Genomic DNA, 22244 nt, shown 5'->3' with positions numbered 1-22244 from the left:
AAACAATATAAATAACAATACTGATGGTGATGAGTACTTTTAAAGACCCAAAAAAATGTTATGAATAGAAGGTTACACATTGGGTTACTGAATGACCACACAGATCAACTCTAGTTATTAATCCACTTCCATTTCAGAGGCAGAAAAAATTTTATAGAACTTTTTAATTAGACTGGGGTTTGAATTGCTACTGTGACAGAAAATTGCTCCGCAAAGATAATTTACTTGCGTGAAAGAAATCTGTAAGAGGACAATTTTATTACACAGAAACACACCCATGACTAATCAATTACTGACATTCAAAATATAAAAGTAAAACATCAGACGAGTATGATTTATTCAGAAATTCACCCCGGTATATTTTTGACCCCAATCTGAGCAACTTGGTTTATATTGGCCACAATTTCAAAACTCAGAAATTCTTCCAGCGGTGTGCAGGCATCTCCAAACTGCCCTCTAAAAAGGTATCTGAGCTCTAGAGATTAACAAGTTCTAATTTGTATATTTTCCTTTTTTATTCTGAAATTCTATTAATACTTTGCCATTACTTCAGCAGAAGGAACAAAGAATGAACAGAGTAAATTTCACCCTTAAGTTTGAAACTGTCTTCCATTTCGTATCTGCGTTTCTCAGCAATGAATATGATTTTTTTGTGCCAGTAAAAAAGTTTTCCTGATGGGTTAATTGCTGACACTTTACACAGCAGTTCTATGTCCTTCCTTTATGGATGGGAGCCCCTTCAATTAAGAGCCTGGAAAGAATTTCCCTTGTGCAAAAATTGCTTCCATGTGCCATTTAATCAGAAACAGTGCTTTTTACAAATTGATACTTCAATACATTTCAAAGTCCGGCAAAGACGAATCCAAGAAACATAATTACTATAAATATTTGCACAATAAATCCAGTCACAGTTTAATTGGAAACTTGTTAATGATTTTCTGAGGTTTCCCAATAAACAATTTCAACACATTTATCATCATAGGTTTTCATTCCATTCTAGAAATAAATATTTAATAATATCTAATTTCTGATTAATTTGTTGTGAAGCCCATACAGCCATATCCAATACATGATATATGTAAAACCCAGACCAGGCAATACATCAAAATAATTGGTTTCCGTGAAGGTGAACAACCCACAAACATGAAAAGTCTGTCAAGGGAATCTGAGAGAAAGAATCATGAGAAATAATTCATTGCAAGGGACGCAGTCAGCTTGCTGAGAAATGAACACTTGTGACCTGAAGCCCGCAGAGCATGCAGCTCGCATGAGCGACACAGAGAGACACTCACACATACCATCCATACACCACGTGTTCCTGTTACTGTGGGCACAAACTGGTGACAATGGCAGCAAGAGAGGAAAAATCATCTCTTCCTTTGATCTGCAGAATGAATTAACAATACAACAATAAATCAACATCACTAAATATATAACCGGGGGGTGTGGTGGCGCAGTGGGATTGGCCTGTGCCCGCTCTGTGGCAGGTCTGGGGTTCGACTCCTGCTTGGGGTGCCTTGTGACGGACTGGTGTCCCGTCCTGGGTGTGTCCCTGCCCCCTCCAGCCTTGTGCCATGCGTTGCTGGGTTAGGCTCCGGTTTGCCGTGACCCCACTCAGAACAAGCAGTGTGTGTGTGTGTGTGTGTGTGTGTGTGTATAAATACACTTATACAAAAAGATATTACAGAGATTCATCTTATATCTAATTATGAGCTATTCCAATTAAAGTGCAGCACAGCAAGTAGTGCTTCCGCCTTACAGTGGCTGAGCTGTTTGAATGTAAGTTCAAATCTGGTTCAGTCTGCATAGAACTTACGCTCTCCCCATATCTACATGGGTTGCTTCTGGGCACTCCAGTTCCCTCCCAAGTCCAGAGACATGCAGTTCAGGTGGACTGGCGATGCTGCATTGCTCATGGTGTGTGAGTGGGTGAATAACCATGCGCACATGTGACTACCCTGTTATGGAATGACATCCTATCCAGGGTGCCCAGTGATTCTGGGATGGGCTCTGGACTCTGAAGACCCTGACCAGAACAAGCACACACACACACACACACACACACACACACACACACACACACACACACACACATTTTCAGAACCGCTCATCCCATACGGGGTCACGGGGAACCGGAGCCTACCCGGCAACACAGGGCGGAAGGCCGGAAGGGGAGGGGACACACCCAGGACGGGACGCCAGTCCGTCGCAAGGCACCCCAAGCGGGACTCGAACCCCAGACCCACCGGAGAGCAGGACTGTGGCCCAACCCACTGCTCCACCGCGCCCCCGCGCCCCCCACCAGAACAAGCAGTTAATGAAAATGGACAGATGGATATTACAATGGTAAAACCAGTGATGAGAAAAAGACAGAAGAATCCCACACCAATGTGTTCATGGAACACATATCTAAACATATGGGGCTTCAGCCTGGATCTGGAAACTGTCCAGAGTAGCAGGTTCCTGATGTTCTTTGGCACTTTTCTGCATTTTGCTGTCCACAACAAAAGACAATGTAGATGGTAGCTCAGAAAGGTGCTTCTGAACAGGAGCTGAAACCTGTAACCATGTCACAGCCGTGTGTTCACTGACATGGAGAATGGGGTAGGGTGGTGAGGTTCTTTCAAGTTCTGCGCTAAAACAACTGGTTGAGTGACTCTGCTCAAGAAGGCACTGGAGAACCCCATTTTACATTTATTCACCTAAATTATACATTTACATTTATTTAGCAGACACTTTTCTCCAAAGCAGCTTCCAATAAACTCAGCCCACATACCTTATTCACTGCTAGATACACAACTTACATTAGGTCACTCATCCATACATCAGTGGAACACACTCTCTGTCACTCACACACTACGGAGGAACCTGAACAGCATGTCTTTGGACTGTGGGAGGAAACTGGAGCACCCGGAGAAAACCCACCCAGACTGAACGGGGATCGAAGCCATGTCCTCTCATACCACCCAAGCGCTCTGAAACAGCAGCGTTACTTGCTGTGCCACCGTGCTGCCCTATATACCTGATAATTTTCTCCAAAGCAACTCATTGTGGGGTGCGGTGGCGCAGTGGGTTGGACCACGGTCCTGCTCTCTAGTGGGTCTGGGGTTCGAGTCCCGCTTGGGGTGTCTTGCGACGGACTGGCGTCCTGTCCTGGGTGTGTCCCCTCCCCCTCCGGCCTTACGCCCTGTGTTACCGGGTAGGCTCCGGTTCCCCGTGACCCTGTATGGGTTTTGGGGGTGCGGTGGCGCAGTGGGTTGGACCACAGTCCTGCTGTCCGGTGGGTCTGGGGTTCGAGTCCCGCTTGGGGTGCCTTGCGACGGACTGGCGTCCCGTCCTGGGTGTGTCCCCTCCCCCTCTGGCCTTACGCCCTGTGTTACCGGGTAGGCTCCGGTTCCCCGTGACCCCGTATGGGACAAGCGGTTCTGAAAATGTGTGTGTGTGCAACTCATTGTGTCTTAAGTACTTATGCTGACTTACCCTTTTATACAGTAGGGTAATACTTACATTTATTCATTTAGCAGATGCTTTTCTCCAAAGCGATATACATCTCAGAGGGTAATTCAAGGTAAGTGTGTACCTTAATCAAAGTGTGTACCTAAATTAAGGGAGCAGCAGCATCTGGGATTCAAACCTGGGACCTTGGAGAAGAAGTTGGTGTCTCTAACCACTACATCCCTGGACCTCATTAATAACTACTTTGCAAAACTCTCCCTCCCTCTTGCAGGACTTATATGCATATTGTTCATGACACATTTCTACAGTAATAATTTTTTCATACATTCCAGCTGAGTCCACAAGAATATCTTCTGAATCTCTTTACTCCCCTGACCGAGCCCACAGCACTGTCCACTGCAGCACTTTCTACAAGCTGACAGACATCTCTCAGAACAGCCAAGTCCCCTTTTCCAGTGGTAATTCTCTCAAATGAACTTCTTCCTTAATAACAATACCACTTCCTGACTTTCAAACACAAACTGTACAAACACACTTTGCTGCACATTTTTTTTTTTTAGAGTGTTTCATAAGAACACAAAGGATTCCAGGCAGGTTTTTGCTGATTGAGCCTTGATGAGTGTGCAGTTTGCCAAACTTAGCTGGCTGCTTTTAGGCAAAGCCTGTCTGATAGCTTCCTACATAAATAAACCTCTTTTCTCTGGACAGGAAAGCAGAAGAAGATGGATTCCACATCTATTCTTCCCACTCATTCCATCTGATGCCCTCATTTGAGCCCGTTCCACAAGAACAAAAAGAAGGATAAACAATTATGAATCCAAACACAGAATTAATCCTGAAGTCAGTGTAAACACTGGGTACTCCACTTACAAACACAATTGGGGCCGGAAATCTGTTTGTAACCCAATTTGTTCATAAACCTAACCACTACATCACAATCATTAAAAGCTTACTAATACCTACATCCCTCAGTTTATTTAGAGGTTTGTTTCTGTTAAAGCCTTAGATAACGCTACAATGAATTAAAAACTTGAAGAACTTTGTTCTATTTATTTCATTTTTGTCAACAGCTTCTCTTATGCAGGGTCGCTGTAATCCAGAGCCTATCATGGAGACATAGGCCGTGAGGCAGGGAACACTGCGGACAGGACACCAGTCCACCTCAGCACTATTATTTTATTATCTTTTTAAAAGTTTGAAACAACAAGCAACATTTGTCAGCATCCTTTTCTGTTCAGCTGCACACATTTTTTGAAAATAAGACATTATAGAAAGAGCTACAATTAAACAATCAACATTATTGTTAAAAATAAGCAAATTGAAAAATTGTCTGAATCATCAAATTCATAACTTGAATGTTCATAAGGAGCCAGTGCAGTTCACAGATCATGACAGGCAAATTCTGATTTTTCTCTTCTTACTGGTCAGCTGGCACCACTATAAAGTAATAAAGTGAAAAAGTAGCAGTAAAAAGACTTTATGACACAAAAAAAAACTATGTTTAATACTGATGTAAGTAAAAACTAATACAGATTTTACCAGCAGAGCCATAAATATGTCTTTCTGTGGCTACAAACTGGGAATAGAAACTGGATTAAAAGCCAGTTGTTCTTCCACCAGGCAGCTAATGGAAAAATCGAGATGTGGGCTTGTGTCCCCCCCCCCACAGGGAACTCCGTCACCCCCGCCTGTGTGTAGCAGTAGTGCAGCCCGACTCGTGGTGGCCCCTCGCACATACAGTACAGTCCCTGGGCCCTGTCCTGCAAAACCTGGCCATGGGGACCGGGTGCGAGAGCGGGTCAGTGCACTGCCTCTCAGGCATGGCCCTTCTGCGGAGGGGAGGGGAAGCCTCCATGTTAAATAAACACCAGCGCGTTAAGCAGCCCGAGGGCAGGAGGGAGTGCAATTTGCTTCTCCAGGCCAGCAGCAACTGCACTACAGACAGAACTGAGACTACCCTTCAAAAGGCTGCTGGCAGAAGTGTCAGCCTACTGGATTCAAACCTTTTCCCTGCATTAGCTTACCTCCCACATCCCAGAGACAACAGTCAGGTAACTGATTGCACCACAGTAAAATACCCAGTGGTGAAGCCCTCAGTGATGCCCAGTTCTCAGGAAGTCTCCATAAATATTACAAACTGAATAAGAATATTATAGCCTAAAGAAGTATTTATAGACTGAATAAGAACGAGGACCTTGAAAATGTATTAAAGTTGCTAGTGTTCAGAATAAGAGGAACAGAAAATATTATCAGTACTGCAGTAGAGTGTAGGTGGTGCTCTAGAGTCAAAGGTACAGTGGCAACACATGAGTGCCATTATTAAAGTGCCTCAGCTGAGCTGCTGAATTCTGACCTTCTCTAGACATTAGTTATCCACTTACTAATTTCATTTAGATGACATTTTTCCACCCAAAGCCACTTACATAGTCAATCTACTTACACCCATTTACCTACCCCCTTTGTACAGCAGGGTGATTTTAGGTTTCAGGTAAGTACCTTGATCAAGGGTACTACAGCAGGAGATGGCACTCAAACCTAGAGACTTATTCATTTAGTTGACACTTTTCTCCAAAGCAGCTTACAGTGTTAAGGTTACAATTATTTACCCATTTATACAGCTGGGTAATTTTTAGGTATGTACCTTGCTCAAGAGTACTACAGCCAAAGGTGGGAATCAAACCTGTGATCTTTGGATCCAAAGGCAGTAGTTCTAACCACTACACTAGTGACTGTCCATTTGATATCATAGGTCATTTGATTCCAGTGTGACAGCTGTAACCACTACACCACCTGCTGGCTGAATGTAACAGTGTATCCGAACATCTCAGAATTTGGGAGATTTTTTAATTTCTTATGCCTTAATGAGGCCAAAATTCAAAATTGCAAAAGAAGTGTAATTTAGCAGCTGATCTTTGATAAAGTGCAGAGACAGCAACAACGCTGCTCTGCTTTAAAAAGCAATACCAATAAACACCTACACTAATTTAAATAACACTAAAATTTTTACTAAAAATAACAACTGTCTGAATCAATACCTAAACGACACAGAACTTATTAAATAGCAGTGTGTCAGTAATGTTGGTGACAGGGAGGGACTCGGACCAGCTGATTTTTCCCAGGCAGCAGGTTGCCAAACGCCTCAGAATCAGATAAACAGTAATATATATTATAACCTTATGAACAAATGTTCGTTTTCGTTTACTTAGAGAGATTATTATATTGTTGGAATGTGGAGCAAAAAAAAAACTTGCAGCTACAATGGGCCTTAGCTGTATAGTTGACAGAAGAATAGTAATATCGCGAACGGTTTTCCCAGCCAGGTTCGGACACAAATGACACTGTGACACTGTCTGTGAACAGGAATTCCTTCTAGTAAAGCTGAAACTTAATTCTCCAGCTAGTACAAGACAAGTCGAAAGTGATTAAATTGCAATTAAAGTCCAGGGAAAAAAAAAAAAACAACCTTTAAGCGTGTAGCTTTCTTCATCTTCTTTGTTTTATTCTGTTTTTCTTCTCCGCCCTGACAGGAAAGTTCCCCGCGACGACGAGACTCAGACTCACTGTCGTTCTGCGCTGATGGAATTTTCGAGACGCTACGCGAGGGAACTATTCCTGTGGCATCCCTGATCCCTCCTACAAATTTGCCTGTGTCCGAAATTTCGATAACGGTTATTGGTTTCTGATAGGCAATTTTTGATTTTGGAGAAAAAAAAAATCTATATAACGAAATTTACCTTAAGTTGTCCCGCATTCGACTAGCGAAGCGGAACTGAAGTTATGAACTGTTGGTGCATCTGAATCTGTTGATCCGTTAGGAATATGAGAGTGTTGCTTTAAGAGAGTGGGGCATTATGGGAAGTGTATGAAATTCCACAGGAGTGTCTGTCCGCCATATTGGGCGTGTTATTCACGTGAATAACTGCGAAGACAGCAGAGCAATTAGCAGGGAAAAAGTTCCCCTGGTGGTTTTTCAGTTACGACGTGCGCGCATTTTAGCAGCAGTGCGCAGTTTTAGGAAGTTGTTCACAACGAACACGACACGCTCGGTGGATCTCTGCTTGGTTTGTTGCTCAGCCAGCCTGCAGGAAATGGAAACGGATCAATTAAAAAGAAAAGCGGGAATCACCCCCGGAGCAATTAAATGTGTAATCGTGTAAATGTGTGTAAAGTGTTTTACGAACTTAATGGGTGGATGGTTACGTAGGTGTTTGTTTAATTTTGAGAATTGAGGGCGATCTGTCGTTACTACTTAGTGAGGGCGCCCCCTGGCGGCTCGCTTACATCGCTCATTATTAGGTAGAGCCGCCTCTGAGCTGATGTTTTTGGACGAGGGGTAAATTGAGTTCTGGGGACGTGTTTTTCCTGTCAGTCTGAAGGCACCTGTACTTTCTGTTTTTTTGTATAATCGTAACCATTAAGGGCTGGCAGCGCGCCTCGCGCGAGACCACCGTGCACAGCGGCCCTCTTGTTGTCAGCGCGCGAGCTCCTTCTCGCGGGAGGGCCTTTACCTGACCGCCGTCCCGCTCGTGCAACTGGATTCTCGCACATCTGCGCCCGTGACGTCACGCCGGGCCTCTCCGGGGGCAGCGGTCCGCTCCCGTGTCGCCGAGGGAGGTAAACAGGGTAAGGGCCCACGCGTGTTTTCTAACGGACGTGACAAGTGGACAGAGCGATCATTTCAGGTGCCACACCTGCGAACTGTTGCTCATTCGCTGCGCGTGAGCGCAGCAGATACATCTGTAGAGACATATTTAATGCGCACGGGCGATGAGCTCCAGTTGCAGCGCGCAGATGCAGTACGGAAGGACGGCCACTGGGGGGCGCCAAAGGCCTGGCGCAGCAGCGCCACTCGCAGCCAAGCACAACGATGAGAAAAAGCAGCACTTGGTCAGAATTTAATACTGTATACACTTTGAGCAGAGCTGTCCAACGCCAATAAAGAGGTAATCAATCACGGGCACTGAAAGATCTTGTGTATTTGTGTATTTCCATTGTGTTGGCCAGCTGCAGTGCCGCTTGGCGCTAACCACCCGTCTTTCATTGCATACACATTTAATGTTTATGGCCTAGAAAATCCTGTGGACTCAACAGTTATAATTTGCACTTGGATTGTTCCGCGTGCTCGTAAAACAGATATTCGGAGCTATTCGAGGGCCTTCGCGCTACGCGATTGTTTCCACGCTGACAAGAAAGGCACGTTTCTTGTACGGGGCTCCCAGCCGAGACAATGCGCTTCCCACCACCAGGACGTCCGTCATTGGGCAGCGACCGCGCCTCCGTTGGGGGGCCGAACGGGACAAAGTGGCGCACGCTCAGATTTGTGAGCAGCATCGCACTGACTCGAACCCGCAGTCCTCCAGCACCGCCAGCAGCAGCCCAGTAGAGGATCTCCTGCCAAACTCCAGCTACTACCCACTTATAAGAGATGTAAAAGCCACCGACCCCACCCCACGAGACAAGCGGAGTGGACTATGTGCACATTGCTGAAGGGGGCACCGCACTCTCACACTATCATTACTGCTGCTGCCTCTTTTCAGTCTGTTGGTTGCACAGCAGGTAGTGCTGGTGCCTTGCAGCTTGTGTGTTCGTCCCATGTTCCTGTGGATGGTTTCTTCCTCCCACATAAATATTTCAGGACAGCTGCTGTCTACATACTGGCTGTAGTGTGGGAATGCATGTGTCTGACTGCCCTGCAGTCAGCTGCCATTCACACCTGGATGTGCCCTGCCTCACACCCTGTGCTTCCAGGATAGGCTCTGAACCCCCGCAACCCTGTGCTACTATAGCCGTAGCAAAGTGCTCAAAACAGGACCCACTCCGCTACTTGAACCCTTGAGACTGCAGGTCACAAGTTTGTTTTGCTACCTACAAATACTACACACACAGAGTGAGTTTTTTTAATCCATTTATTCTGAAACACATGGGAAAGAGCATCACCATCATCCTTAGAAGAAGGTGTTTGGTCTCTTGGTGGTGAAGCGTGGCTTGTGCTGGCGGCGCAGCACCCGGTGGGGCAGGGGGAACTTGATCTTGGAGTCCTGTGGACAGAATGAGAGCAATGACCCCAGTTACTAACTGTTCTACTTGCACAACCTCCACCAGCATGATTTGATTCCTCAAAAAAAAATAAAATTTAAAAAAAACTTGTTGCCAGTTTGAAAGACCGCCAGCTTAGAAGACATGCAGCTTGAAAACTGGAAGAGGAGCATGGCACTAATTTTGCAGGCATTAAACCAGAGCAAACCACAACAGGTCACCCGGTGAGAGACCCGCCAAACCACAGCAAACCACTCGACAATCACGGTGGTCTCTGCAGTCCATCGGTACACGGGGTCCTGACTTACGTGGAACTGCTTGATGGCCGGTCGGCGACACTTGTTGGCAGGGATCTCCTGCACCTTCATGATCTGGATGGCGTGGGCTCGAGCGCGGTGCCGGGCCCCCATGTCACGGTCTGCCAAGCACACACACAGAACACAGTGTGATTCATTTAACACGGTGGCAATGACTTCAATCAATTTTACAAAAACAATTTCCTGCTTTATATTGATTAGTTATACTGACTTGAAATCTAAAGGTTACTGGTTTGAATTTCAAAAGGATCCTTCTGTGACAACTTGACAAAATAGTAAATTTTACACGGTAGTCTAACAGAGCAAAGAAACTACAAATAAAGATAAACTTGTCAAAATGAGCTCATCTTTGTGGGCCTGAACATGACCTTTTTCTGCATGTCCTACAAAGAAGGTACAGCAGAGTCACTCACCACACAACATCCAAGCACAAATTTCACTTACACTAACCCTACTGACATGACAGTTGGCCTAACAATAACGGATGTCAAGAATAAAACACACCGCGGCAATCGTGTGGTGCTTTGATACGATTAAGCAAACTCTTTCTTTACTAAGGGCTAAATTAAAACAACTTCCCATTCTTTAGGCAAAGCAAACTGATAAGTTCTTACATTTTAAAACTGAAGCTTCTCTAAATATTAAGCTCTTTTACCATAAATTACAAGTTACTTTAATACCCAGAGTTAATCATCGCCTGCATGTAGGTAACTGTTGATCCACGATTTCACTTCCGTCAGCACAGCAGCTTATGGAAGGCGACGAGGTTCTTTTTGATGTGTGCACACATGACAAGAGCATTATATGTGCTTATAATGACCTTTGGGTTTGTGTGCCACCTGGAGGCTCAGTGCTTATTTCCCACTGTAATTCAACAATGACTACTGTATTTTTAAAATCTTGCTAAACCAGACAACCTGTGCATCACTGCATAACCACTTGGTTTCATCTAGACAACAGCTGCCAGTAAATACAGAGAAAACTTTGCACAAAAATATGGGGTAGCTGATAGCATACGGGTTACAGCTGTTTTCTTTGAATCAAAAATACTGCCGCTTACAATCTCTTTCACTGCTGTAGCAACCTTGAGCAAGGCACATACCCTGAAGTGCTCCAGGAAATATTACCAAACTATATAAATGGGTAAACAATTGCAGGTAGCTTAACATTCAAAGTCACTTTGGAGAAGTGTCAGCTAAATGAATAAATGGAAATGTAAAACAAACAAGTTAAACAGCTGCCCAAGAGCTTTACAAAAAATACTGAAGAGCCACAGAAGAGATAACACAGACAAGTGTCATTTCCCAGTAAGCAGCAACAGCTCTAAAAGAGACTGTACCATGTCCCCTCTGAGACATAAGAGAGTTAAATGACTCGTGTGTGAGACTAAACCAGACAGACATTCTGCGCACTACACTGGAGGCTACTGGACAAACTGCACAACACGGGATGATAAACAGAATGTCATACAAAACATATTTGAGAGCACACTGCCATGTCGTCTTTGACATTCTGACCGTGAATACGACAATAGCACTGCCACTGTCAGAAGAGGAAATGCTGTGGTATACGTGACTGGCAGGATGGAGGGCGAATCGCTGCCCGGGAAACTTACAGCACTGGGTCACGGCCCCAGATGTGGTCAGGTCTCTGTACTCCCTGTACATGTTGTGGGTGCCGCTTCGAGAGTCGTAGCGCAGCCAGATGCCGAAGTTCTTCACCTTCAGTGGAGTCTTCTCATGCACCTGCACCATCGGAGAGACAACTTATAGCCATGGAAAAAACACTAAGATCTGGGTGCACATGTAAGCATTTAGGGCAATAAATAAATCAAACAAGAATTTCTTTCCCCAATTAGCTGAAGCAAAACAATCAGTCTCTAAACACATTATTACGACGGTAATATTTGTGACAGGAGAGGCCCAATTTAGGATGACAGGTAGCGTTTACAGGAACTATCTTTTTACTCAGTCGTCGCAGGTTCAACTTCCATCTCCTGTTGCAGTACCCTCAAAGTACTTACCCTGAACTCATAGGGTAAAAATTACCCTGCTGATTAGAAAGGTATAATGGCAAGCAGATTATGCACTGCAGACCACTTTGCAGAAAAGTGTCATAATAAATATAAATTAGCCTGAACTTTTCCCACAGTTCCATATTCAGACTGGAACTCGAGAGTTTCCAATGACTACTAAAATAAAGCTGTGTAACTTCTTGTGTGGTAAACACCACAACAGAGAATCATCTCTATTAACTTTTGTTTATGACCCCTTTCAACAAGGCCACTTACAATGTGAAAATAAGCAAGTTTTACCAATTTACACAGCTGAATATTCTTACAGTGCCAATTCAGAGTGAGTGCCAAAACAAAGAGTACTACAGTGGGAGTAAGGATTTGAATTCAGAGCCTTCAGACACTGGCCGGTGACAGCGCAAACCGCCACGCCACCTCCTGTTCTTTATCTGAATCGCATTTTCAGGTGCGCCCATCCCTCTTACCAGTCCACAGTAGACAGTTTCTCCAGAGGCCTTCTTCATCTTCCTCAGCTGCGAGACAAAGTACCAAAAGCGGGACTTGGCCACCACATGGTTGGGGGCGAAGATCCTCATGCGGTACAGCGGAGGGTTTGGGTTCTTGGTGGAGGGCAGCAGACGCCCAACCACTTTGTACTCCTTAAGCTGAAAGAACAACACCACAATACATCTCATTTCAACCTGACACTTCCTGAGATCCTCGGCTACTGGAAACACTAAATCTGAACACTTCATCTACGCTTATTACAGAGTATAATTGTAGAGCCTTGATTTCACTTCCAGAGGCACAGCAGCGCCTGGAAGGCGACAAGGCCCTCCTTGATTTCTGCACCACAGGCAAGAGACCGTATTACTGGCGAATACAGATCTTTGGGTTTTCGTGTGCACGAGCGAGTCGAGACCACGTTCAAAACCCCGAGCAAAGCCCCACTCTCTCACACACACACACACACACACAAAGAGAGACAGCGACAGATAGACAGACTCGCGCGCGCTAATCCCGGCGCTCCTCGCGGCCCTCCACCACCGGCTCCCCAACCAGGCTGATGATCACACCCGTTCGCTTCCCCGTAGCTAACCCGTGATTGTGCAACTTCAAACGCGTAGCCAGGCTTTACACATTTAAACTGTTATACTGTCGCCAGAAACATGTTCCTGTGCCCTCAAACTCCGCTCTATAGTCTAAGGAGCGCGAGGCGGCTTCTTTCACCACATGGTTCGTCAGCGCACATTCCGCCGCCGCCATATTTTACCACCTTACGCTTTAAAAAAAGACAGCGCTAAAATTGCAATTTTCTCTTCAAACAAAGCAAATAAAGCAATATGGACGTCTATCTTCAACCTCGTGGGTTTACAGAAGAGATATTTGGGCAAATTATTATGTTTTTAACACTTCTCATACCGTGCCTGACGCCTTCATGATGCCACTCGCGGATTGCCACTGTAAAAGAGGAAGTTGAAGGGCGTGGAAAATTCACGTCACAGAAATTACCGGAAACGAAAGTGTCCGAAAGATCGTAGTTATGGGTAAGCCCGTGTGCCTGTGCTGAACGTTGATTTGTTCGTCTTGAAGTACGTCAAACTATATGCGTATTGCGCCTCTCTATAGGAAAATTCTTATTGGTTGCTGCCCTGGCGGTTCTGGAAGCTCATTTGCTCCCCGTCCCCCCCCATGTTTCAACAGTGAATATTGTTTTCTTCAGAGATGCGTGAAACATAGGAACAGGATCAGAAAGGACTTATCGAAATGTAAATCAAAGCCTACATTAACACCTTTTGATTGGTGTGATTTTAATAACTGTTTTAATTGCTTTAGATTTGAAACGTACTCTAAGATTTTGTTTCACTAACACCTTCATGACCGGAGCAGAAGTTGTCCTATGGCAAGGTCTTAGGAATTCATAACTAATGAATCTTTTCCACTCTGTACAAATCATGATTTGTGAAATAATTTTACAGTATTGCACCATCCACTACTGAAACCTTTTTTTTTGGTTTAGGCTTTTCAGGTTTTTTTTCCCCCCCATTCCACATTAGAAATAAGGCCTGAAGCTTGTCAAACATGTTAAATATACTAGAAGGTACTCTCCTATTGGTCCTTGTAGTGTAAAGACTGTGCAGAGGACCACTGTCAAAGGCTATACATTCAGTCATAACAATTCTGAAATTTAAGTTGCATTGATAGGTTTTATTCCAGGTCAACAGTATAATGTGTCTTGTCTAGTCCTGGAGGTACCACTAAAGCATTGCTCCGAAGCAATCTATTCAGAGACAAGTTGGGCATTATTTCTTTTAATGCAGCTCAAGCTCCCACTTCACAATCACTGAAACAAAACTCATACAGCAGCTTTTCTAGCCTCTGTTAAGGTTTCTCAAAGGGGAAAAGGAAGGAAGGGGGGAGAGAGGGGAAGAAAAAAAAAAAAAAAAAAAAACCCCACCCTATAGCTGAGCATCATATAATAAACAATTCCAACACATTTGATTTCATGACCATATATGAATTCTTCAAATCTGAAAATAACTTAATATGGCAAAGCTTTAAACAGAGAGAATAGCTGGCCATGCATGTACTGTCAAGTCCACCGTGGCAAGAGCCCTCCACAGGCACCTCTACATCCATCCTGAGGTATCAGCCAAGGTCCCACACTTCCTGGTGACCTTCTGGAGCCAGTGTCTGTGCTGTTCAGCCTTTGATCACTGCAATGGGCCTCAGTTTAATGGCCTTCTTGCTGATTCCAGCATCATGGCATGTGTTGACCACATCAGTCACATTCTTATACGATTCTGGTGCCTGTTGGTTTTTTTTTTTTTTTTTTTTTTTAAAAAAAGGTACATTTGTTATTTTTCTCCACCTCAAACTTAGGCAATCATGATATGCATTGTTTTCACCAAATTTGCCTTCATGTGGTTGTCCTGAACATACAGTACATGGGGTGTCTGATTAGTATAATAGAGCACTTTTCAAAGCAGGTAAAGTCTGACAAGTGCACCAATAGGCACATTACTATGTTACGCGTTTCAACACATCTCCTTGCCTACCTCCTCCATGACCAGTTTGGGAGAGGCAACTCTGATGGCGATGCCCATGTCGGCTAGTTTATCAAGCACATCCTGGAAATCCAGGTTCCGGCGAGATTTAGCACGAGACAAAGCACGACCCTAGGAGGAGGAAGAGAGAGGAAAAAAAAAAAAAAAAAAAAAAAAAAAAAAAAAAAAAGTGAACCTCCTGGTGGTGCTCTGGAGCAACAGATGTTTGTAGCAAAGAAAAGGAAGAATAAAGGTGCAGTCTTACAGCCCCGTGGCAGGTCGTCCCAAATGTCTCAGTCATGCCCTGCTCTGTGCCAGTGAGGACATAGCTGCATGTGCCCATGGTGCCACCGATGAGGACAGGCTGGCCAGTCATCTGCTTGGGATACAGAGGAAGAGCAAAACTAAAAAAACAGGGATCTGGATAGGAAGAAGTCACCAGAGAATACTTTCAGACTGCCACTATCCAGAATGAAAAGCAAACAGTTAATTGTACCTGTATTCAGATTTAAAACCGTTAAACAAGTGAAGCCCTTATAACACAGATCTTGCATGTTTGAAAAACAACTTTCTACAAAGTATTTATCTACTACAATCAAACAAATGTGTAACATAAATGTAGAGACTGGAGCAAAAATCTACAATTACATTAATCTCAAATGGGTAATGAACAGTTCAAATTTCCATAAAAAGAGAATAATTTAACAGTTTGTTGTATTCGAAGCAGAGCAGCAATGCTTATTGTGGCAGTAAAAACCCCAACCAGTACAGGCAGCGCATGTGGAGACCCACTGGTCACCTGGTAGTCGACAGCGATGAGCGGGTGGTGTGGTGGGAAAGCACGAGTAGAGCCCTTGCGGTGCACCAGCAGTGTCTTCTGCTTGCCACCCACTATGTGCTCCTCTACCTTAGCAATGTTGTGGGACACATCGTAGATCACGTGCATGTCCAGGTCATCCGGGGTAGAGCCAAACACTTTGGCAAAGGCCTAATAATATGCGGAATAGTCAGTCCCTCCATCACATCATTAACGTGCCGATTGGAAATATTTCCTTTCTCAACATAGTGATCTGACTGACATAAGATGGAGGAAATAAAACTACAAAAGACAGACACTTTAAGGAATAAATTGAAACACAGAGCCATGGTGCCAAAAAGGAAACAAACTGGCAACACAGAAAAAGAAAGCATAGCAGATACATGATAGAGCTGATGTGACATTCCAGCAGCACACACTTGTCTGGTGAGGAAAGTCATTGAAGAGCGGTTGACCCAGGCGTAGTTCCCAGCAGCCGCCATGCCCTTCAAGTAGTCCTGGCCCTCTGGGGAGAAAATCCGAGCACAGGCCAGCTGCCTGTCATTCACCACAATCTTGTCCCTCTTCATGGCCTTCTCCATGGCCACCAGAGCATCTACATGAGATGGTGTTACAGGTTCATGTGGGCTTGGCCAGAGGAGTTAAACACACTTGGTCCATTTATGTGGAAGTGCTCGTTTCATTCACACAAGATGAATGAGTACCCATACTCATATTTCAGAATATATTTACGTATTCAAGGTTTGATTTCTTCAGGGATGACACTGCACCAAAACTCAATGTATACTGTCACCACAGCCTCACTGTAGACAAAGCTGGCTTACAGGTAAACCAATTGAGTTTCCACAGTACGTCATAGTAACACTTTTACTATTAGATCACCAGAGGACTGTTTAAGGCAAGGTTTCCTATGCTCACCTCAGTAGATAAGGTACAGTGGTCTTTAGAGAGGCCCTATCAAGTGCCTACCAGTGGCTACTTGGTGACCGAGGCCTCGGCTACCGCTGTGGATCATCACGCAGATCTGCCCCTTGTGGTCAATGCCCATCTTCTTGGCAGCATAATCATTGTAGATTTCATCCACAACCTGAATCTCAGCATAGTGGTTTCCTGCACCCAAAGTCCCCAGCTAGACAAAAGACCAGCAGGATTTATAACAGAGACAGGCAAGATTCTACAAGTAACTGAAATAAGGAAACAAAGCCTAGAAAAATCAGCTTGGGAAACTCTGTGGCCAGGAACCAACTGGGTCCCTGTGGCAGTAGCATCAAGGTCCCCAGGTTGTGGCTGGAATATCGCCTGTTGGGGGCACTGAGTACCTGGGGGAGCCCTCTCTTCTTGGCCTTGGAGGAGACCCTGGTGGGATCAGCCTGAAGCATGCGGCCATATTCTTCGCAGTGCTCCTTGTCCTCTGCCCAGGCGTAGCCTTCCCGGAGAGACCAGTCCACACCCATCTCCAGAGCCTCCTCAAGATCTCTGGAAACACACCACAGCACTCAACTGGTTACAAACTTAGCCTATGGTTGGCTTTTGCTTGAGCCATGAGTGTAGTGGTTAATCTTCCAAAAACAGACATTACTCAAGTTCAAGTACATTTCCTTTTGTCTGAGGCTTTATCTAATCTTAATTTCATCAGAAAACTGGAAAATACATGAAAATGCATTACCATACAGCTGGTGAATCAGAAACAAAGATCAGCAGACAAACATGTGAATGAAGGCCTGCACAAGCCAGTTTCACACTCCTGTTGTACAGTTTACCAGAGAATAAACTGCTCCAAGTCCAGCCAGCAATGAAGTAAAAGGCAAAAACCTTGCCTGCTACTAGTGGCAACTAGAGGGGGGGGGGGGGGGGGGGGGGGGGGAAAAAAAAAAAAAAAAAAAAAAAATACATGGCATTATACTTAATTTTTATCATGTGCCGCACTGTTTGTCTTTGACTAAGTTGTGCTTCCTTCATTTAAGAAACATAGCTAAATTGCGGTGATTCCTGTGTAGACGGGATTCTGAGAAACTGGTTCATGCTTTTGTTTCCAGCAGGCTGGATTACTGTAATGCTTCATTGTCGGGTTGTCCATACCAGACCGTATCCAGACTACAGTTGGTACAAAATGCTGCTGTGAGAATTGTCACTAGAACTAGGAAGTCTGACCATTTAACACCGGTACTTAAATAGTTGCATTGGCTCCCGGTCGCATTTAGAGTTGATTACAAAATCCTTCTTTTGACCTATAAAACAGTACATGGCATTGCTCCGGCTTATATTTGTGATATTATTGATTCTTATATCCCAGGATGATATTGCCGTTCATTAGATGCAGGTTACCTTAAAGCACCTGTGAACAATAAGACCTCAGTAGGAGGTCACACCTTTAGTTATAGAGCACCTAAACTGGAATAGTTTACTAGTTACTGTTAGAAATGCCCCATCTGTTTTCAAATCCCAACTAAAGACTTACATGTTTCACTCAGGCATTCCACCTCGAAATGTAATTCTACCTGCCTTGGTTGTTTATGACCTTTATAAAAATGCATATTAAATTAATTAAATTACTAACTCTGTTCTTTCTTCTTGCTGAGCACTACCTCGCTACGTAAAACCTGAGGAGGCCAGCCGGTGGTGACAGACGAATCCCATGCTGACAGAGGATGATGTCCATCTACCATGATGAACGAGACATTCCATGCTGAGCTGGGGATCCAAGCTGCCATTTAGCAACATAATGATTATTACTTACCTTCTGGCTTACAATTGTTACTTTCTAGAATGCCCAGGAGGGGTGGGCAACCACTGGCCCGTGGCTCCCCCAGAGGTTTTTTCCTCCCTCAACCTTCAGTTGGAAGTTTTGTTCCTTTCCCCAGGGGCCAGCAGGCATACTTACAGCTCTATAAATGTACTTTATTATAGTAGCCATTAGTCAGCTGTCTTCATCGTTTGTATCCGTTTTTCTTGCCTTATGCCTGTGTTAAAGCGCTTTGCGTCACTGTGTGAGAAGAGCGTTCTATAAAAATGATCTGAATTTAAGTTACACTCCAATCAGATTCAACATGTTTGCTCAGTCATAGCAATACACACACCCGATTCAAGCCATTCAAATTGTCATCAACAACTAATTAGTTAAATTAAGTATGCCTATACAGGACCAGAAAATAACTATACACACCATGGAACAGAGCCCAACCGCATCAAAACATGACGTCTTTGTATTCCTATAGACTACACGTATCATGCTTTTGTTAAAGTAGTGCCATGTGTTACTCTTTAATAAGTTCAAATGACTAGCATCAAGGTAATTTAAATATTACTGAATCATTTCAAGCAAAAAAAATGCAACTCAAAACATATGTGGTAAGTAGTCTAGGAAGATGGTATAGAATTTTGGGATAACACCTTATACATTTCTTCATGTACTACAGAAGGGAAGCAGGTTGTTACATCAAGGCAATACATGAGAAACATGAATGTGATGCGAGTTAGGCAACAAACTCGGTAACACAGTGTAACGTGTCCACGCATACCGCCGACACTGTCACACAACCTTCTCCATGCTTAATGTCAGCTTCCTTACTTTGCACCCATGGGAATGACACCCTTGGAGCCCACACCCACTGGGATGTGGTCAAACATGGCCTGGGCCACCTGTTCCTTCACGGGCTGCACGTCCCCCTCGTCCAGGCAAGTACGCAGCAGACGCACACCGCAGTTGATGTCAAAGCCCACACCACCTAGAAAGGTAGGCGGCACAAGTGAGCACACCCTGAACACAGAGCAGGACATTTCCAATGACCATTCCACAACAGCCCATTCGCGGAACAGTGGACATTGTCATTGGAATAACCAGCAATCCATTTCCTCGTTATAACAGCGCAAGAACTGCAAGTCACAGCTGTCCAACAGCAAAGAGTACTCTTTACATCTCACTCCCAGTCAGTCCATCAGCAGGAAAGCACTTTCCGAACCAGATCATTTACCAGGGGAGACAACCGCGTTGGGGTTGCTCATGTCGAAAGCAGCCATGTTTCCGATGGCAAACCCATAGCCAGAGTGGACATCCGGAAGGCCAACAGATCTCTGCAGGATGGTTATATCGATCAAACATCTCATTTACCATAGAGATCACTTTCAAAGCTTCTGCTTGTCCCACATAATAACCAAGAGACACTTACATGCACAATCCCAGGGAGCGCTGCAACATTGCCAATCTGTTTCATGGCCGGTAGAAACCCACCGATGCCTGACAACAAGATAAAAGTCAGAGGTGCTGGCAGAACTCCAAATCAGGCCTCTACAGCTGCAGACATAAGAACAATCATTACCTCCACCTCGACAGGCATTGCGGAGCTCCTCAAACATCAGCTTCTCCAGGGGGTCGTTGACATAGAAGACCCCTTCCACCTGTACACGGCAGAACCAAGTTAACACAATACACTGCTGTTTTCTACAAGTGCTGTGGAGAAAAGTATGTGCCCCTCTACTAATTCCCTGCATTTTTTTTTTTGGCAGCTTTCAGTTATTATACTTGATCCAATCTTTTTGTCAGTTCTAGTGCTGCATATAATGGGGTGCAAGAGAGAAAAAGCAACCCCAGTACTGTCTTTATGTCATTTCCTTCATGACTAAGATAATGAGATGTGCACTCAGAAGTGTAAAAAAGTAAAATCAGACTAATTTAGGATGCAATTACTAATTAGCCCACTGATTAACAAGGCCTCACGGGCTGCCAGGTAATAAATAATTCCTAGTGATTAACCCAGCAGAAGTCAAGCTGGCAAAACAGAGACTCACATATATTATAAATTAAATCAATAAATGGAATATAATAATAGCACTGCAGTTTCAGTCAATGGCTAATAAATGGTTTTATCAACAGTTCGTGACATGATTGGTGCATGATTATATTCATTGTGCTAAACTAAAGCCAGGGCGAGACACGACGACTGACGAACACTCGTCGAGTCGTGTGAAATTATGAAATTTTAACGTATTTGCACATTTAAAAACATTAAGTCATTCACGTAAACTGAGCACAGCCCTACAACCTGCATATTTGGAACGAAGCCTTTCCGTATTCGCCAGCAGTTCTTGTGAATTTTATCCAGAAATTGTAGCTCGTCATTGTAGCTGCGACTCATTCTGCCGTGTAGTTGCGAACAACTGACTGAAAGAGAACGAGACACTGCAACGGAGCAGAGGCGCTCGTGCAATTTATCTGGAACTACGGCAACGCTGCAGGGTCATGCGGCGTGAGAGAATTACAAAACGCATCCTTGTATTTTAATGTGTCTGGTCTTGGCTGCACTGCATAATGCATTACAGACCGACAGACAAACAGAAGGATATACACACACACACACACACACACACACACTTTATTTATTCCAGGAAATTGTACGGAGCTACAGTAGTATGCAAACATCCATTAGAGACAAAAACTTGCAAGTACTAGTGATTCTGGTGATTCCGGTGCCTAACAGCTGCTGGAAGGAAGCAGACAGTCCATTATGAATATATTATTTACATCAAAAAAGGATTTGAATGTTTGAAATGGGATGATCTCGTCGGTGTTCTTAGAAAATAATTTATCGACAGAACACATGCACAACAATCTCTGCAAAAAGTGAAAAGAACACAAATTTGCTCAGAAATTATTAATGATGCATTACATCTGAATAGCTATGATTGCTCACGTTTCTTACATTTGCATTTCAGTCCAAATATTTTGGAAAAAGCTTACAGCAGCTGAAAGCTGAAATTGTAACATTGCTTTTCTTCCGTCTCAAGGCCTGAAGTCATGCGAGTACCTTCCTGATAAAAAACATGTGGGTTGACATGACTTGGACGGCAGTAATGAAACACATACCATTTCACACTTTGGCAATGTGGCTCACATTGTTCCACACATTGGCTCTCTTATGAATGTTCAAGAGATTGAGCTGAAGTTCCAGTAACAACACTTTTTTTCACTGTACAACAGATCTTTCTTGCCATGGATAGAGCCTGCTTTTAGTCACTTGTCAGTGGGCTCAACACAAGGGAGCCAACGGAGCCGACAGCCCGATGTATATTTATCAAACATGTTTCCTGCTGGCTGCTGAGAGCATGTGGTTCCTCGATGTGTCTTCTGCAGGACCTCTCTGTGTCCTCACACCGCTGCTTTGTCCTTGCAATAATAGTACATTACTCCTATTTTTATTATTGGAAGTAGTAGTAGTCCTATGTTCTTATTACTATTATGATTTAATAAAACTTTAATACACAGCACCTTACAATTTTATCCTTTGACAAAGCTGCATTTCTTACTAAAGCAGTGCAGTACCATTGCTCTGCATACTAAAGAACCTCAAAGCAGTTATTACAATACATCTGCCAGCTGGAACATGTCCTTCTCCTGTCTTCCTTACCCTGGCACCCAGTACATTACACAGATTTATTTAGCTGATGTTTTCTTCCCAAATAACCTAGAGTGTTCATGTTGGGTTGGACCTCAGCTCCAACTGTTAGACCTCAAAAAAACCTGGAAAGCACTAAAACAGTTAAGTGCCCAGGGGGATACTGAC

At 44.1% G+C, this 22244-nt stretch overlaps 2 protein-coding genes and 2 non-coding genes across 4 annotated transcripts; all 4 read right to left on the bottom strand.

Moving 5' to 3' along the window:
- Positions 1-9348: 9348 nt before the first annotated feature.
- Positions 9349-13321, bottom strand: LOC108942560 (60S ribosomal protein L18a-like). The gene is made up of 5 exons (XM_018765977.1): positions 13246-13321; positions 12309-12488; positions 11425-11554; positions 9801-9910; positions 9349-9494 (listed from the first exon to the last, which is right to left on the bottom strand). Exons 1-5 carry the CDS (start codon positions 13261-13263, stop codon positions 9402-9404), a joined length of 531 nt encoding a protein of 176 aa, XP_018621493.1. The 5' UTR covers positions 13264-13321; the 3' UTR covers positions 9349-9401.
- Positions 10519-10648, bottom strand: LOC114910630 (small nucleolar RNA SNORA68). The gene has a single exon (XR_003797738.1). It is a non-coding gene; the product is annotated as a small nucleolar RNA SNORA68 (small nucleolar RNA).
- Positions 12599-12732, bottom strand: LOC114910631 (small nucleolar RNA SNORA68). Its single transcript, XR_003797739.1, has one exon. It is a non-coding gene; the product is annotated as a small nucleolar RNA SNORA68 (small nucleolar RNA).
- An 804-nt stretch (positions 13322-14125) lies between the features above and the next one.
- LOC108942537 (tRNA-splicing ligase RtcB homolog) lies at positions 14126-20855 on the bottom strand. Its single transcript, XM_018765952.2, has 12 exons — positions 20727-20855; positions 20004-20082; positions 19854-19921; positions 19659-19758; positions 19256-19412; positions 17007-17163; positions 16657-16816; positions 16107-16282; positions 15670-15858; positions 15136-15246; positions 14883-15002; positions 14126-14634 (listed from the first exon to the last, which is right to left on the bottom strand). Exons 1-12 carry the CDS (start codon positions 20817-20819, stop codon positions 14527-14529), a joined length of 1518 nt encoding a protein of 505 aa, XP_018621468.1. The 5' UTR covers positions 20820-20855; the 3' UTR covers positions 14126-14526.
- Between the last annotated feature and the right edge of the window lie 1389 nt (positions 20856-22244).

The sequence above is a fragment of the Scleropages formosus genome, chromosome 5 (assembly GCF_900964775.1).
Source record: "Scleropages formosus chromosome 5, fSclFor1.1, whole genome shotgun sequence".
Lineage (NCBI taxonomy): Eukaryota > Metazoa > Chordata > Actinopteri > Osteoglossiformes > Osteoglossidae > Scleropages > Scleropages formosus.
The sequence above is the reverse complement of the archived record's forward strand: the minus strand, read 5'-3'. Positions and strand labels throughout refer to the sequence as shown.